At 41.7% G+C, this 15,945-nt stretch overlaps 1 protein-coding gene across 3 annotated transcripts in view; it reads left to right on the plus strand.

Annotated features, from left to right (window-relative positions):
• bel (ATP-dependent RNA helicase bel) overlaps positions 1 to 8,200 on the plus strand; it is a 20,188-nt gene extending 11,988 nt beyond the window's left edge. For all 3 annotated transcript variants that reach the window (XM_028303725.1, XM_028303726.1, XM_028303727.1), the window contains 7 exons: positions 1,117 to 1,242; positions 1,643 to 1,997; positions 2,584 to 2,710; positions 3,563 to 3,715; positions 4,778 to 4,973; positions 5,844 to 6,016; positions 6,600 to 8,200. In XM_028303725.1, the coding sequence (XP_028159526.1) occupies positions 1,117 to 1,242; positions 1,643 to 1,997; positions 2,584 to 2,710; positions 3,563 to 3,715; positions 4,778 to 4,973; positions 5,844 to 6,016; positions 6,600 to 6,706 (1,237 nt within the window). In that variant the 3' untranslated portion in view covers positions 6,707 to 8,200. The remainder of the gene's footprint in view (positions 1 to 1,116; positions 1,243 to 1,642; positions 1,998 to 2,583; positions 2,711 to 3,562; positions 3,716 to 4,777; positions 4,974 to 5,843; positions 6,017 to 6,599) is intronic.
• Positions 8,201 to 15,945: the final 7,745 nt, after the last annotated feature.

A 15,945-nucleotide genomic window follows, 5' to 3' on the forward strand; every position in this document is an offset into this window, starting at 1 on the left:
CTCCGGTGAGACGGCCGCCTTCCTCGTGCCCATACTCAACCAGATATACGAGGCGGGGCCCGTCAAGCACATGGGGTAAGTTTGCGCAGCGCTCGAACATAGCACATGCGCGTAGAACCAGAGTAAATACAAATGAGTAGGTCATCTTCATAGAAACGCACCGAGCGCGGTTTGTATGTGAGCGCGCGCCAATACGCATGCGGCGCGCACGCAGACACCGACAAAATTCAACGCACCTCATCGCTAATCCACGCTAAATTTTGTCAGTGTGTGCGTGCGTGCCGCATACGTATTGGCGCGTCCACATATAAACCGCGCCCGTGCGTTCCTATGAAGATGACCTACTCATTTGTATTTACTCTGGTAGAACGTCATAGTTCACTCACTAGCAGCTCCGGTAAGACGGCCGCCTTCCTCGTGCCCATACTCAACCAGATATACGAGGCGGGGCCCGTCAAGCACATGGGGTAAGTGTGCGCACCACTCACTAGCAGCACTAGAGCCGCGCTTCTGCATAACACTTGCATGCAGAACGTCAAGGCTTGGCGTTATACGAGCCGGGGTCCAATGAGTATGATAATGAACTGCTGTAAGTATGCGCAAGACGTCTTGGCGTGCGCGAATACCGGCTCCGGCAAGACGGCTGCCTTCCTCGTGCCCATACTCAACCAGATATACATATACGAGGCGGGGCCCATCAAGCAAAGTGTGCGCAGCACTCACTAGCGACGCTCTAGAACTTGCGCTTAGGACTTGCACATCGGATAAATGCACTTTAGCAGTCGCTAGAGTTGTACCCCGTAGTGTCGCGAGATCTACATTTAAAATCAAATAATATTTTTTCAATTTAAATGCAAAGGTCTCATTTATTTATCTATATATATAAAAGAAAGTCGTGTTAGTTACTTCGCTTATAACTCAAGAACGGCTGAACCGATTTAGCTGAAAATTGTCAGGGAGGTAGTTTAGAGCCAGGAGAAGGACATAGGATACTTTTTATCCCGTTCGAAATTAAAAAAAAAGTCTGCTTATTATTGCCATTAAGGCGGAACAAAGTTCGCCAGGTCAGCTAGTTGTTTTATAAAAGTATTTTATTTATTTTTGTTTTGTTTGCAGGCCATTTAACAGACGTAAACAGTACCCTCTGGGGTTGGTGCTGGCGCCGACGCGCGAGCTCGCCACCCAGATTTATGACGAGGCTAGAAAGTTCGCCTACCGCTCTCGTGTGCGGCCTTGCGTCGTGTAAGTTCCATACTCACATTCACTTACTACACCTAGCTTCTGTCTGTATCTTCGCCTGAATTTCGGTTTTTCACAGAAAGAGAAAGAAAACACATGCGTGTTTCTAAAAGTGAAAGCCCTTATGGTGTGAAATCTTATCAGAGTGACATAATCAATTTCAAATTTTAAAACACCCACTTGTATTACTATTTAACACTTACGTGGTATGAGCGGGGAGTGTGTTTGTAAGACAAAGAGATTCGTGTCGCACGACATTCTACATTTTGTGTAGAAGGTAAACTTCTACAGCTCAACTTTCATGGAAATATGTCCATGGAACGTTCTGTAAAAAGATTTAAAGTTCAAAATCCACCTTCGGTTGACTTACAGTCGAAGCTAAAATTTGCCATTTATCCTTCAGATACGGCGGCTCCCCGATCCACGAGCAGCTACGCGAGCTAGAACGTGGTTGCCATTTGCTGGTGGCCACGCCAGGCCGCCTGGTCGACATGCTGGTCCGCGGCCGCGTGGCGCTCGACCACTGCCGCCATCTGGTGTTAGACGAAGCAGACCGCATGTTGGACATGGGCTTCGAGCCGCAGATCCGCAAGATCGTGGAATGCCACACCATGCCGAAGACTGGAGAGCGCCAGACACTCATGTTCTCGGCGACTTTCCCGAAGCAGATCCAAGTGTTGGCGCAAGATTTCCTGCACAACTACGTGTTTTTGGCCGTCGGCCGCGTTGGGTCCACGTCGGAGAACATTACCCAGAAGGTAAGATCTTGCAATTAAGTAGGTACTGTTCTGAATGCTATAAAAAGCATCATGCTCTGCTGGACGAAGCAGACCGCATGTTGGACATGGGCTTCGAGCCGCAGATCCGCAAGATCGTGGAATGCCACACCATGCCGAAGACTGGAGAACGCCAGACGCTCATGTTCTCGGCGACTTTTCCGAAGCAAATCCAAGTGTTGGCGCAAGATTTCCTGCATAATTACGTGTTTTTGGCCGTCGGCCGCGTTGGGTCCACGTCGGAGAATATTACCCAGAAGGTAAGATCTTGCAATTAACTAGGTTCTGAATGCTTTAAAAAGCTTCAAGGTGTACGGGACGAGGCAGAGCGCGTATTGGACATGGGCTTCGAGCCGCAAAATAATCAGGTTTTGCGTGACTTTCCCCAAGCACATTCAAGTCTTGGTGCATGATTTCTGACAACTTCATTATAGTCTGTGGAGTGTATATCAACTAAATAAGATGCTATATTGTGTAGTATGATGTGCTGGTCTTTGCACAATGTACAGTTTAGAAATAATGGTTAAAATATTTTGTTTATTAAAATATTATATTTATTTTTTTCCAGGTGGTTTGGGTGGAAGAAATGGACAAGCGTTCATTCCTATTGGATCTGCTGAATGCCTCCAATCTGCTCCAGCGCTCGCGTCCCGAAGAGGACCAACTCATCCTCGTATTCGTCGAGACTAAAAAAGGTAAATATTGGATAATAAAATAACCTAACAGTTGCAAATAACGAGTTTTATCCTTTTGCTAGAAGGTATTCGTGTAAATTATAACCATTTTCTTTAACTTCACCTTAAACAGGAAGCTTAAATTAGGAATGTTTGTTACCGACTGCATAAACAAACATCTGACTTGGCAATCGTCCAAACTGTACAGTACTTTGGTCAGTTTATGCTAATGTATTTTGAACCATAATTTAAACTTTATGGAAATCTATACAAATCAAACTACATATCTATCAGTTCTCAAATGAGGTATGAAAATATGGGCAAGAAAGGAGATGATCACGGTGACTAGATTAAAATTCTAATACGCATTTAGCAGTGGTTGAGTTCTCTGCTACTACGCCAGAGTCGCCAGAGCTTGCGAGTTCGATCCTCGCACAATACAAACATCTCGGTGTTTGTATTGTTCGAGAATGTCTAAACTCTAAACTTTTGTCAGATGTATGTTATTGGAACTAGATGGTATACAATTTCCACTGATTCAGGACTAATTCCACCACTCTTTTTTTTCTTTGTAACACCTATGTATCACCACTGTAACACCTTTGTCACCGATGTAGCACCTATTATGTATCACCAGTGAGCGCCACAGAATGCGACTCGCATGAAATACAATATTGCAAACTCAAATGTGTCCCTACACTTTCACTACATCTATAGGCCAGGATCTATTTTGACTTCGAATGAAACCCAAAGGTAGGGTAGTCTGGGATCTGGGAGATAATATCTCTGAATCCGCAAGTATTTTGTCAGAAGAATATAGGATTTCGAAAAATGTCCACGGGTTTTTATTCATGATTGTTTTTATTCGTTCAGGCGCGGACCAATTGGAGGAGTACCTGGACACGCAGGGCTACCCGGTGACGTCGATCCACGGCGACCGCTCGCAGCGCGAGCGCGAGGAGGCGCTGCGCCGCTTCCGCACCGGCCAGACGCCCATACTCGTAGCCACGGCCGTCGCCGCCAGAGGTATGTACAGGGTGGAATTTTGTAATACCACCTGGAGGGAAAGTACTCTTAATATTGTAGAAAATTTTTTCTCAAATAAACATTCCTTTATTTTTAAAAATAAATAGAACTGCATTCAAAGATTTCCAAAAATTTGCTTGCCACACCCGGCAATCGAACTAACTGAATTCTGTTAAAAATTACAACCTGTATTTTTATTACATTGATCGTTAGGGTTAAGTATAAGGATGAAATCTCTCTAACAAACTTGATAAATTAAATGAAAGGAAAACCATGAAATCTTAAATTATTTTAATTATGTACAGAATTTTGTATGGTATGGTAATGAATTTTCGAAAAAAAATCAAAAATCTGAATGCAGTACTTTTTCTTTTAAAAAATAAAGGAATGTTTTCTTTCAGTAAAATTTTCTATCTACAATATTAAGAGTATGTACTTTCCCTCCAGGTGACAGTTCAAAATTCCACCCTGTATACGAGACACGGGACTATTCCCTTCGCTGCAACTCCTGTGTAGCCAGGATCTACAGCTTGAACAGGAGCTTGTCCTGGGAGGAAAGTTTAACTGTCATTGGACCCGCAACGAAATTAATCAGAAGAACAGGAGGAGTTCGAAGTTAAAGTTCGACTTTCGTCCTGCATGTTTAAGAGACAGTGTGAAAATTTGTCGTTTTCAATTTGAATACTGATGTATGGAGCATAAGCTTCCTTGACATAGTCTTGTTAACAGTTTAGAAAAGACACCCGTTCCGTCTCCTGTTTTTTTAGTCGAAACTGCTGAGAACATTCTCGGTAAAAGTTGAATTCACTAAAAGAATACTTCTGTGGGTTCAATTCCGCATATTATTTGTATGTAGCTTGCGATGCGGTAGAAGCGCATGGGTGATGTTATTTCATTACTAAAAAAATGTATGACGCTACTTCTGAATACGTCAATGACAGGAGTTAATGACATATTGTTGACATGTTTGCTGACTGCGATTGGTCTAAGTTGAAGTCATCCCTCAAATTTAACATACCAATTTTTGTGTCAGAAAATAAAACGTGACCTTTTTTCCTTCAGGGTTGGACATCCCTCACGTGCGCCACGTGATCAACTTCGACCTGCCGTCGGACGTGGAGGAATACGTGCACCGCATCGGTCGTACCGGCCGCATGGGCAACCTGGGCGTGGCCACCTCCTTCTTCAACGACACCAACCGCGGCCTGGCGCGCGACCTGGTGGAACTGCTGGTGGAGGCCAAGCAGGACGTGCCCAAGTGAGTCCCATCATCATCGTCAGGTCATTCAGTCTTCACTGCAGAAACACTATTATCTATCATGTATGATTTTGTGGAGGGATTATGACCATACTCCTTTTCGGATGCTGCAAAATTAATTGTCAACATTGTTAAAAGTTGACAACCTTATTCCAAAGCTACTGAAAAGATGTGTTGCGAACTTATTGGCTACTTTCACAAACTATTTGACACTGACTGTAAATTTTCACACAAATCTCGAGTTTTTTTTATAAATTACTGTGGTCTAATTGTGAAATATGCATTCAGACTTATCAGATGCAGACGTTGTAGTCGTTTCATCCACGAAAACGCGCCCCACCATTCTTCCGCTAATGTTTGAGTGTTATCGGTACATGCTAAATCATCCATGTGCACACGCACACTACAATAATGACGCTCAGATTGCTCCGATCAAACTCCCCGCGCCCCGCGCTTCCCTCGACCAAAAATTGGTGGGGCATGTAGTGTACCTAAATGTGCACACTGGCTCACCGTCACACCAAGCGTCTCACTGCGGCACGTCCGTACTCGCCGGCGTCTGCCGTACGACTGACTCGTCCCACTCGTAACGACGTCACGTGACTGCCTATCACTTGTGTACGTGAGACAGCGTATTGTATCTATCTAGTACGTAGATACAAACACTACAGGGCACGTCTTCGTGGATGAAACGATATAGTACATCCAGAAGGACATGGAAGATACCCGGTAGATAGATGACGTCATTAGTGTGTCAAGCCGTTCAGCTTCTATTGATAATCGTGCTCGAACTTTTGCTATAAAACTTTTAGGAAACTACTTTTAATTTAAGATGTGCGACTTGACTAATATTTCCCACGTGTGTTCCAGTTGGCTGACCAGCACAGCCGCCGACGGGCGCCTGGGCGGCGGCGGTCGGCGCGCCGGCGGCTCCCGCTCCGGCGGCGGGCGCTTCGGCGGCGCCGGCTTCGGCGCAAGGGACTTCCGTACCCAGCCGCGCCAGCCGCCGCGCTCCGCCGGGCCCTCTACTATGGGAGGCTCAGGTTGGTGAAGCTTTTTGTTGTTTTAGAAATAAGATAGCAGAATGTGTCGAACCTGTTTATTGTACTCATCATCATCACTTATTAAGCCATAGGATGTCCACTGCTGAACATAAGCCTCCCCCAATGACTTTCACAGCGTACGATTGGTAGTGGCCTGCATCCAGTGCCTTCCTGCTACCTTTATCAGGTCGTCGGTCCACCTTGTAGGTGGACGTCTCACGCTGCGTTTTCCGGTACGTGGCCTCCACTCCAGAACCTTGCTGCCCCATCGTCCGTCAGTTCTACGTACTATCTTAATCCATTAACTAAAGTTTATTGTACTAAGGGTTGCAAATTACATTACATTATGATACAGTTTCATAATAGACGTGTAAGATTTTTATAAAACCATTGTCTTGGAAATAAATGTTTTAAAGGAAAGTAAACACCTACGGATAGCACGAAAAACTTTCGAGTTCGAATCGTTTGCGTATTCGAATCGCCATCAAAAGATAGTCGGCAAATACTCAGCAATGCCACCCTATCTAAAGCCTTTTGTTTGATGCCAAGTAGAAACTAACTCAAGATAAATATTGTCCCTCAGGATTCGGCGGCTACAGCGGCGGCGGGTCGTACGGCGGCAGCTACGGCGGCTCGTACGGCGGCGGCGGCGGCGGCGGCAGCGGCGGGCCCGACTGGTGGGACTCGTAAGCGCCGCCTCACCGCGCCATCCTCTCGGGACATCGACACGACTCACCCCTCTCTTTATTATGCCTGGTTTAGACACAGCGATAACCGCGCGGTTGCCGCCTCAGCCAATGAGAATCACCCAAAAACCGCGCCGTTATCGCGCGTGTCTGAACTACGCCTTACTTACTCCACCCGCGTCCATGTCGCCCGCCCCCTAGGCTGTATGAAATTTTTGTCAATATCAACAATTTACTAATAAACACCCATACGACCGTACCGTGTAATGTTTCAGTGTGTGATCTATTGTTGCACCACTTTCGCATTAAGTATATTTAGTCTTATATCGTATTTTATAGTTTCGTTTTTTATTTATAGATCTATATGGCGAGGTGCCAATGTTATAAACGTCCAAGGCTAAAGTCTCACTGTGGTCGAGGGAGTATGCAATAACCCGTCGCATCCCAGTGATAACGTAATGCGGTAACTTACTGCGGGTCCCCAATCGTGTCGATGTCCCGAAGGCCGAGGTCCGCTGACGATTCAAGACACGGGCGGGTCTCCTCCGTACCGGCCGCGTGATATTGCACTCTAGCAATTTTAACTCATGATCGCAATTTTAATAGAAATATTATATTTTAAATGGATTTTTAAATAGCACGCAATAACCTATTTTATGAATTCCAAGTAAATAGTGTTACGATGTGAACCGATATGCTTTACTTCTATTTTTATATTTTATACACGAGAGGTCGGGGCCGGTACGGTCCATATGAGTCGTGGCGTTGCCCATCACTATCTATCTATACCTACGATACTGTATGATGCCAAAGCTTGTCATCTTGTCGTCACAAAATGCGAAATTACAATGATGATTATGGTCTCGGTTCCCACGTTTCCTTACCGACTAGTGTACTGTAGCAGCTTCTGTACGAGGATAGCGTTAAGTGGCCATGGCGTCGCGCCGTGGCGAGGGAGGGGTGTTAGATTAATTTTCTCTTATCGGTTTACCGAGAGTCGGACTGAAATTGCCCCGTGATTACTGATAGTGTTTGTACTAGAGAGCGGTGCGACTGAGCGCGCTGGCCCGCCGCGCTGAATCTCTACGATTAGCATAAATTATGACAATCACGAATCATTTGTGTCATGTCTCTCGTGACCCGCACGCGTTTATGATTTGAATAACGATTATGTGAGTAGTCGACTATTAATATAGAAATATTTTTGATGTTCGATCTGTATCGTGAATTCCTAATGAATGATGTCATTGTGTATTTTCTATTTTCTGACGGTCTCATCGCTGAACTTCACTCCTGACACCGGAATTTTGAAGCATTTATGCACTTAAAATCGATGTAGCTATTGATGCAGTAGATTTAGAAATTGAAAAGTACCGATACAGTATCATAGAGAATAATTACTAAATTTTGTCTGTAGAAATCCATATTGTAACATCTGTCATCGACGTGGTCTATAATTTGAATGTGAATTTACCAATAAAAATTAAGAAACACTATATTCAAGTTTTTTCATTTCAAAAACCTATACTTTATCCCTTTACCACGCTTTATTACACGAAGTTGTTTAACACCATTCACCAATAATTCTAAACAACTTTTTTAAAACACACTTTAATCTGGTCTTAAAAACTCAATTAATTTTAAATCAACTACAACCCTATTGCTATTGCCCTACAAAATCTATCCCACATAATACATACAAACATTCAATTTACATTTAATATGGAAATTACATTTTAAACCAGTGTTCATCCCGGGTTTACTCGTTTTGTCAGTTTATAAAAGTACATCAATTGATTGGTGGTGACAAAATACCCTATTGCGTGTTATGCACTCTGCCGATAAATGCGCTCCCGGCTCGTGCAAGCAAACACTCTCTGAATGACGGTGTTTGTTTCGATAAGTAGTGTGTGTAATGGAAATTAGTAAAAAAAAATACGAGTGGACTGTATGAAATTATAATTCTATTAACTTTTATTATTATAAATTACAAGGTAAGACCATTTAATACGAAGTTGTTGAAGAGAGTGACCTAAAGGTGCTGTTCCTTGATATTCGCCTACGAGCTGAATATTGCTCGTTAGTTTGCAGAACGTTCGCCGCTGCCTCTGCCCTCTGGTCCACATCGCCCACGGGCTATGTCCGTACGTATACAGACGGTTACTGAAACAAAAACAATCCTCGTTCTGGCGCAGCCGAGGAACAACAGGTATGCTCTCTCTCTCTAATCTTTTGTTTACCCGACCTGACTTAACCTTTTCAGCGTCACGTCAAATACAAAAGCAATCACTGACGCCACGCACGCTTGATAAACATTGTATTAATTATTATTCAGTTTACATAATACTCAATTAGCCTATTACTGACATCATTTTTAAGGCGGATTCATCCGTCGTTGGCGGTCAACCCGATGTACGCATGTATCCGTCATTGGCGTTGAAAAGGTTAAGGAACACTACCTAAGCCTAGGCGCAGACCACCGACTGTTAGTTGGCCGATAGTTGGGTCGGGCTGTTAATCAGTATGACAGTGCGCAAAGTATACACCGATTTGGTATCGGCCAAATCATTATATTTTTTTTATCCACAACGAGGAAGATCTTGGCCTGTATCTCACCTGATGGTAAGTGATGATCAGGCCGAAGGTGGAAGTGAGCTTCACCCGGAATCCTCAACCACGGAGGAACTGGCTATCTTACCTCTAACTGCCGGAACAATTATGTTAACATTGTTGTTATGGCGACAGACTTAAGTAAGATGGTGGTAGCTAGCCAGGCGGACTTAGAACAAGCCTTACCACCAACCAAACCGAACAGAAAAATCTGCCCCCACTGGGAATCGAACCCGGGACCTCTGCGTCTGAAGCAGGTGGTTTTACCACTAGATAACAGAGGCGGTTATTAAAATCGGGCCCAACTAAAAAATCCGTTAGTGGTCTGCGCCTAGGGTACCTAAGTAGGGGAAAGTAGTACGAGATGATCCCCTTAATGTATATGTATGCTGTAAANATCATTATTTGGTTTTATAACCATAAAATTTGGTCTAATTGATCCCAGAGGTGAGCCCAAAGTGAGGTCTTTTTTCAAGTCACATTTATGGTATATGTTAATCATTTATTAAGAAATTAAATGTGTTTTTCTTTAAGGATATTTATTAGGCTTTCAAATAACACCAATATTGTTGGGGCACCATTATTGTGTCAAAAGAAAATCTTTAAAGTTCGCGTCGCGGGTGGTGCGATTTATTTGCTGTCGAGTGTAGTTCTAACATAGGACCCGTTATTAAAATAACTGAATACATTCGTGCTCAACAAACATTTTCTCCTTCCGCGGAATGTGAACCTGTGAACGAACTGACTGCAATCCAGTATGCCTAATTAACCGAACGGCCATCAATTAAATTAGTCGATCAACCACTAGATATTTTTCGAATGTGTTTCACTAGCGCTTGTCAAATATCAGCGGGCGCCTATGTCCGTCCGTCTGTTTCAGATTTCATTATTATTAATTTATCTCATCGATTACGACCGGTAATGGCCAATGGCTTATTGAATGCGTCTTTTTGTGGCGCCTTTTTATTTGGAGATCGCGTCTAGAGCGGGCGGGACCCCGCCGCGAAGGCATCCACGGAATGCCTAAAAGGTGACTCGTGGATAAATTACGGGCATTTCTTCCATTTTAACGATTCCCTTTATTATTTAATTTATTTTTATTGTATGTTACACATTTGGCTTGTAACAATGTTTGTTTTTGGGACTCATTAGCATAAGGCTCACGCTGCGGTCGGGGTAAAAAATTAGAGGCGCAGCCATTTTGATTTTCCGATAGGTTTTATCTTTTAACTGCTATTCTGTGGCCACGTGTCTAATAAAGGGATAGTGGGATGTCTCAATTTAGTAATTTGTCGGTTTTTTATTGCTTCGCGCTGGTGACATAATAAAACAATTAATTTATTATTGGCTCGCCCGACGTTGCCCACAGGGCGGTGGTGCGCGCGGCTGGACATTATTAGTTTTATGTAAGAGGTAATTTTATTAATTGCTCGTTGATGGAGTGGTCGTCGGGGTCGTTAAGGCGTCTTCCCATGCGGGAACAGTCGATAATTGGCAGGCAGCTCTGTATAATTTTTATTACATTGTTATTTAAGTATCTCCTACACATTTTAAACTTCGGACTTACTTTGTTCCTGCTTATAAATGGTGCTTACAAATCGACTATCAGTACAACAGTATCTTTATAAGTGGGTTTAAAATATGAATCCATTTTTTTTTAATTACCAAATAACGGTTAACTCGCCTTACCGCTGGGGTGCGATTCCGGTTCGACTAACTAACACCACAACTAACACCTACTAGCTACGAGTATTTGTCAAATCAACAGAACCTAATATTTTGGTGCGATTTATCATGATCCCTATAGTTCGTAGTTGATAGGTGCACAGTAAAACAGCATTTACTTGGTATGGTTTTGAGTAACAAAATGGAAAAGTACGTCTTGTGAAAAAAACCTACTTTTCCTTTTTGTTCTTGGCCCACAATCTGCGTGTCCGCCACAAAACAAAACACTCGAGCTTTCGTGGACCGTTTAATAGCTGTGATTAGGCGCGATAAGATCAAGCTATTTATAATGAACATGTCTGTGGCCGGGGCCGCTTAAATCTCGATAGAGAAGACCGCGGTAAAAAATCTACAAAGGTTACCTACGATGACGATATTCGAACTCATATTTAGAGTCCATGCATAAGCTTAATTCAAGGCATGAATTCAATTCAATTTCAATACTAGACACATGGACTAACCACAGTCTTGGTGAGAAGGTTAATATGTAATTTTGATCGAAGCTTTTTGAGATCGATTTATTGACGTCGCACAACACTGACTTCGTTTTAAAAATTACTTACTTATTAATACGTGTCACATTACAACATTATATTACTTAGATTATTAAAATTATAAAATATCTGCAGGGAAAAAAAATAACAGATTGATTATAGAGAGTTCAATATGATTGTGGTAAAAATAAAGCTCTATTTTTTAGGTACAGTCAAAGGATCATTTATCATTACAAAAAACTAATGAACTGTTTCTGTGTTGGCAATTTGTTCAAATGTCATTCAAATGTTTTCAACCACATGGTAAAGGCTGGTTAAACAATGGCAGCCTTGGAAATTATGTTTTTGCCCAAATTCAATGTAACAATGAGCTGGGCCTCCTTTGTGAATGGAATAAAAGGCAATAAATCAGCAACAGGCTGTCCATTGCACAACTATGAAGTGGTTATTTACAGCGCCAATTAAACATTTTACTGTCTTATAATAATTTATTGCGTTTTCTTATCAGTTACTGGGTAAACAAATCTTTAAAAAAATAAGGTTTATTACTGTCCGTCATTATGATTTATGAAGTCCCACACTGATTAGGTAGGCAGGTACATAGGTACGTAACTTAATGAAAATACTTGCATTAAAAGCTAAATATTATCCCAACTAATATTATAAATGCGAAAGTAACTCTGTCTGTCTGTCTGTCTGTCTGTTACGCTTTCCCGCTTAAACCTCGCAACCGATTTTGATGAAATTTGGCATAGAGATAGTTTGAGTCCCGGGAAAGAACATAGGATAGTTTTTATCCCGGTTTTTGAAACAGGGACGCGCGCGATAAAGTTTTTCTGTGACAGACAAAATTCCACGCGGGCGAAGCCGCGGGCGGAAAGCTAGTATTCCTATATTCGTAAAGTTGAGATCATTGAAACTAACATCAAGACTTCCATATACCTATAAATTATAGGTCTACGAGAGTAAAATAGCAGAAAGAGTTCCAAATAAATCTAAAAAAAAATGTACTAAGTAGGTAACTTTATCGAAATCTAACATTGAACGCTCATGCTGTGAAAAGCCTATCTTAGGTTTAACTCTACCAATTAATATTAAAATTGCTATACGAATATCAAAGTTACCATTAATAAATGAGTTAATGAAAGTTAAAAAAGCTGAAGTTTTTTAAATAGTATAGAAAAACGTAAAAACAAAAACTGTAAAATCTTGAATTAGGTAACTTATTTCTTTGTTAATTTTAGTTACGAACTGCTTTTGTTTCTATTTTTTCCAATCGGTCATAAAACATCCAGCTTAAAACAATACGCCATAAAACTGAACCAATGTGAAACTTTTACAACACATTTTAACAACGAATTGAGGGAATGTAATAGATCTGTCACAGAATCAGTAACGCCCAACTAAAATGTATCGTTCTATTGTCACCAACGTCACCGAGTCCACAAAAGGAGACAAAGGTTCTACAGACAATACTTGCACCCAACGTCTTGTTTGGGAAACATACTTTGTGTCTAATAATTGTTGAGTGAAAATCACTAGGCCACCGTGACGATCCCGGTGTGGCACGATCGGAACCATAAATCACTTGCAAATGACAAAATGGGTGACAATGAAGATCTTAGAATCTGGATCCAACAATGCACTTTAGTTCTTCGTACTATGAAGTTAACTAAAGCAGACAGGCAACGTAACTGTACTTTAAAAACGTTATTGTCTTCTATTCTTCAATAAAATCACAGTCGTAATTTCACAATTTTTAGTAAAGTTTTCAATATTAAAATTATCTTTATGAATAGAGTTCCTAACTTTTTTTGTCCTACTTTAATTGCGTGTAAAAAGCTCTAAAGAAATATTACTACAAATGCCAAATGGATAAATAAGACATCGAAATCATGAAGAGTCCAAACAACCGTGTGTGATGCTGGGTCTCCGTCCGTTTTCAGCAAGTCTCTCAGATCACAGCAAGTCTCACTCAACATCATGCATGATCAATATAAAAAATAAATGTATTTTTATTGTGATTATAACGACCGTTGCTGATAAATGAAACGCAGCTGTACAAGCCCTTCGATCCGCGAACGCAGCGGTGGGCCACATAGAGCGCGGCGCACGCGTCCTCACTTAGAGGGCTGAGCCGCAGGACACTCCACCCGATGGAGTGCTGATTTGAAGTAGGTAAGCATTGTATTATGCAAGCAAATTGTGAAATTATTAACTCAACGTCAAGCGAGCATCGGGCCGGGCGACAGGCTAAGGCAAAGGCTCTAAGTAAAGAGTGTTAAAGTTAGCAAACAATAGGCACTTTATTATACCAAAACTCAATAGCCAATAGTCGACTCTATTGACAATAATTAAGCTGTAGTTAAATATACCCACAGGCTAGGGTGTCTTAAAACTACGTCACGTCAGGCGGGGGTACTGGGCGACAAGCTAGCTGAAATGCTAATAAATGAACCGCTGCTGTACAAGCCCTTCGATATACAAAACAGCGGTGGACCGCATAGAGCGCGGCGGGTGCACGCGTCCTCACTTAGAGGGCTGAACCGCAGGACCCTCGATGGAGTGGAGTGAATCATCGAGGAATTGAGGTCAGTAGTGCATGTGCAAGCAATATTCAATAGTCAACTCTATTGAGAACAATTTAAATAAAAGCAGGTAGGTATTACTTTAAGAACTCGTATACCTACTCGTACCTACCTACATGGTATTCTAAAACTCTAAGCCGGCACTGGACGACAAGCTAGCTTAAGACAGCTGAGTTTTTTTTTTTTATTAAACTGATAGCACTCAGTGGCTAATATAACGAGCGTTGCAAATAAATGAACCGCAGTAGGTATACCCTTCGATCCGCGAACGCAGCGGTGGGCCGCAAAGAGTGCGAGCGCACGCGTCCTCACTTTAGAAGGCTGAACCGCAGGACACTCGATGGAGTGGATTGCTGATCAATGAGGTCAGTAGTGCATTATGCACTCGTCAACTCTATTGGAAATAAGTAAGTGGTTCGTTTGTTTTAGCCTAATGAAGTCCACTGTAGAGGTTGACCAATACGGTGGAATTTTCAGAGGTTGGGTTTGATTTCCTGATAAAATTGTTTGGGAGAGAAATCTTGTCGTCTACGTTCAGAAACTGATCTAAAAAGGACCGATATAAGTATTTATTATATGTTTTTTTAGTTTGTGACTTGAATTGCAGCAGTTCATGACAAGAGTAATTTCATTCGTTTGTTTCAGCCAAATGACGTCCACTACCGCCTCCAAGGGTTTCCATAACGATTAACGACCGGTCCTGCGAGGTAAGCACTTACTTATTTACTTACTTCCTCCCACTAAAGCGTAATTTAGTTCGATTAAAAAGAACTGCATAAAACTATGTTATTTGCCATTTTTTCCAGTTTGGAAAGTTTCTCAGCCAAATTCACAAAGCAAAATAAAGCTTAATTTTTGGCAAAGCTTCCTCGTATGCGAACATATACATATTAAGCATGTAGATAGGTATATGAAATAATTTCAATAAACCAGTTAGTACCGGGCGCGAATGGGCGGAGCCTGTGGGGCCACGCCCCACGCCCCGCCCAGCGAGCGTGACTATATGCGAGCACATTATGTAATGTGACCTACCTATGTGTTTATAATGTTAATAAAATGTCATAGTGTATTGTTAGTTAATGTCGCAAGTTTATAGACGCAACATTAGATAAGGTTACTAGTTTTAGAGGAGATTTTTCGTGGGTTCCTAAAGATTTTTACACTTAGAAAATATCTAAAAATATATGAAAGAAGTATTAAATCATGATTTAATTTGAGTTATAAAAACATCATAATTAAAGCTCTGCAAATCTTACTGTTCATCTACCCTGCCAAAAAAATGTTGTCAAATTAATGTTAGGTACGTATTGGATAACGGTCTCAATTCCTATAAAATATTGCATAAAGGTATTATTAAACACCTATTTCTATTTCGATAATGCTTTTTACTACGTAGGTAATTCGTAAATAAAACAATCTATGATAAGTATGTACGCGTCTAGAATCTACTCTCACTTCGGTTGGTATTGTAAAACCAGGTTCTAAACTTGATCCAAAATGAATCCTCTAATTTAATTACAAGTTTTCATTAGGTCCCTTGATCTATAGATGGCCAGTATTTACCTACCTAAGTAAAAGAGTCTTGGACCTATCGCGCTCTACTATCCGCCTGCAATCCTGATTAAACGATGTAAAACCGCCATGTAATGAAATTAAAAGTAAATTACCATTAAAACTCCATTACCCACCAGCTGTACATTTCCCAGTATCCCACAGGTGGGGAAATAAATAACACTACGAAGTGTAAATAGGATACCGACGGCGCAAGTAGGTAATGGACGGCCCCTGTGCTATTATGGATTGCTATGATCCGATATTTATGAGTG

This window comes from Ostrinia furnacalis, unplaced genomic scaffold (assembly GCF_004193835.3).
Source record: "Ostrinia furnacalis isolate ACB-3 unplaced genomic scaffold, ASM419383v2 OfSCF1268, whole genome shotgun sequence".
Classification (NCBI taxonomy): Eukaryota; Metazoa; Arthropoda; class Insecta; order Lepidoptera; family Crambidae; genus Ostrinia; species Ostrinia furnacalis.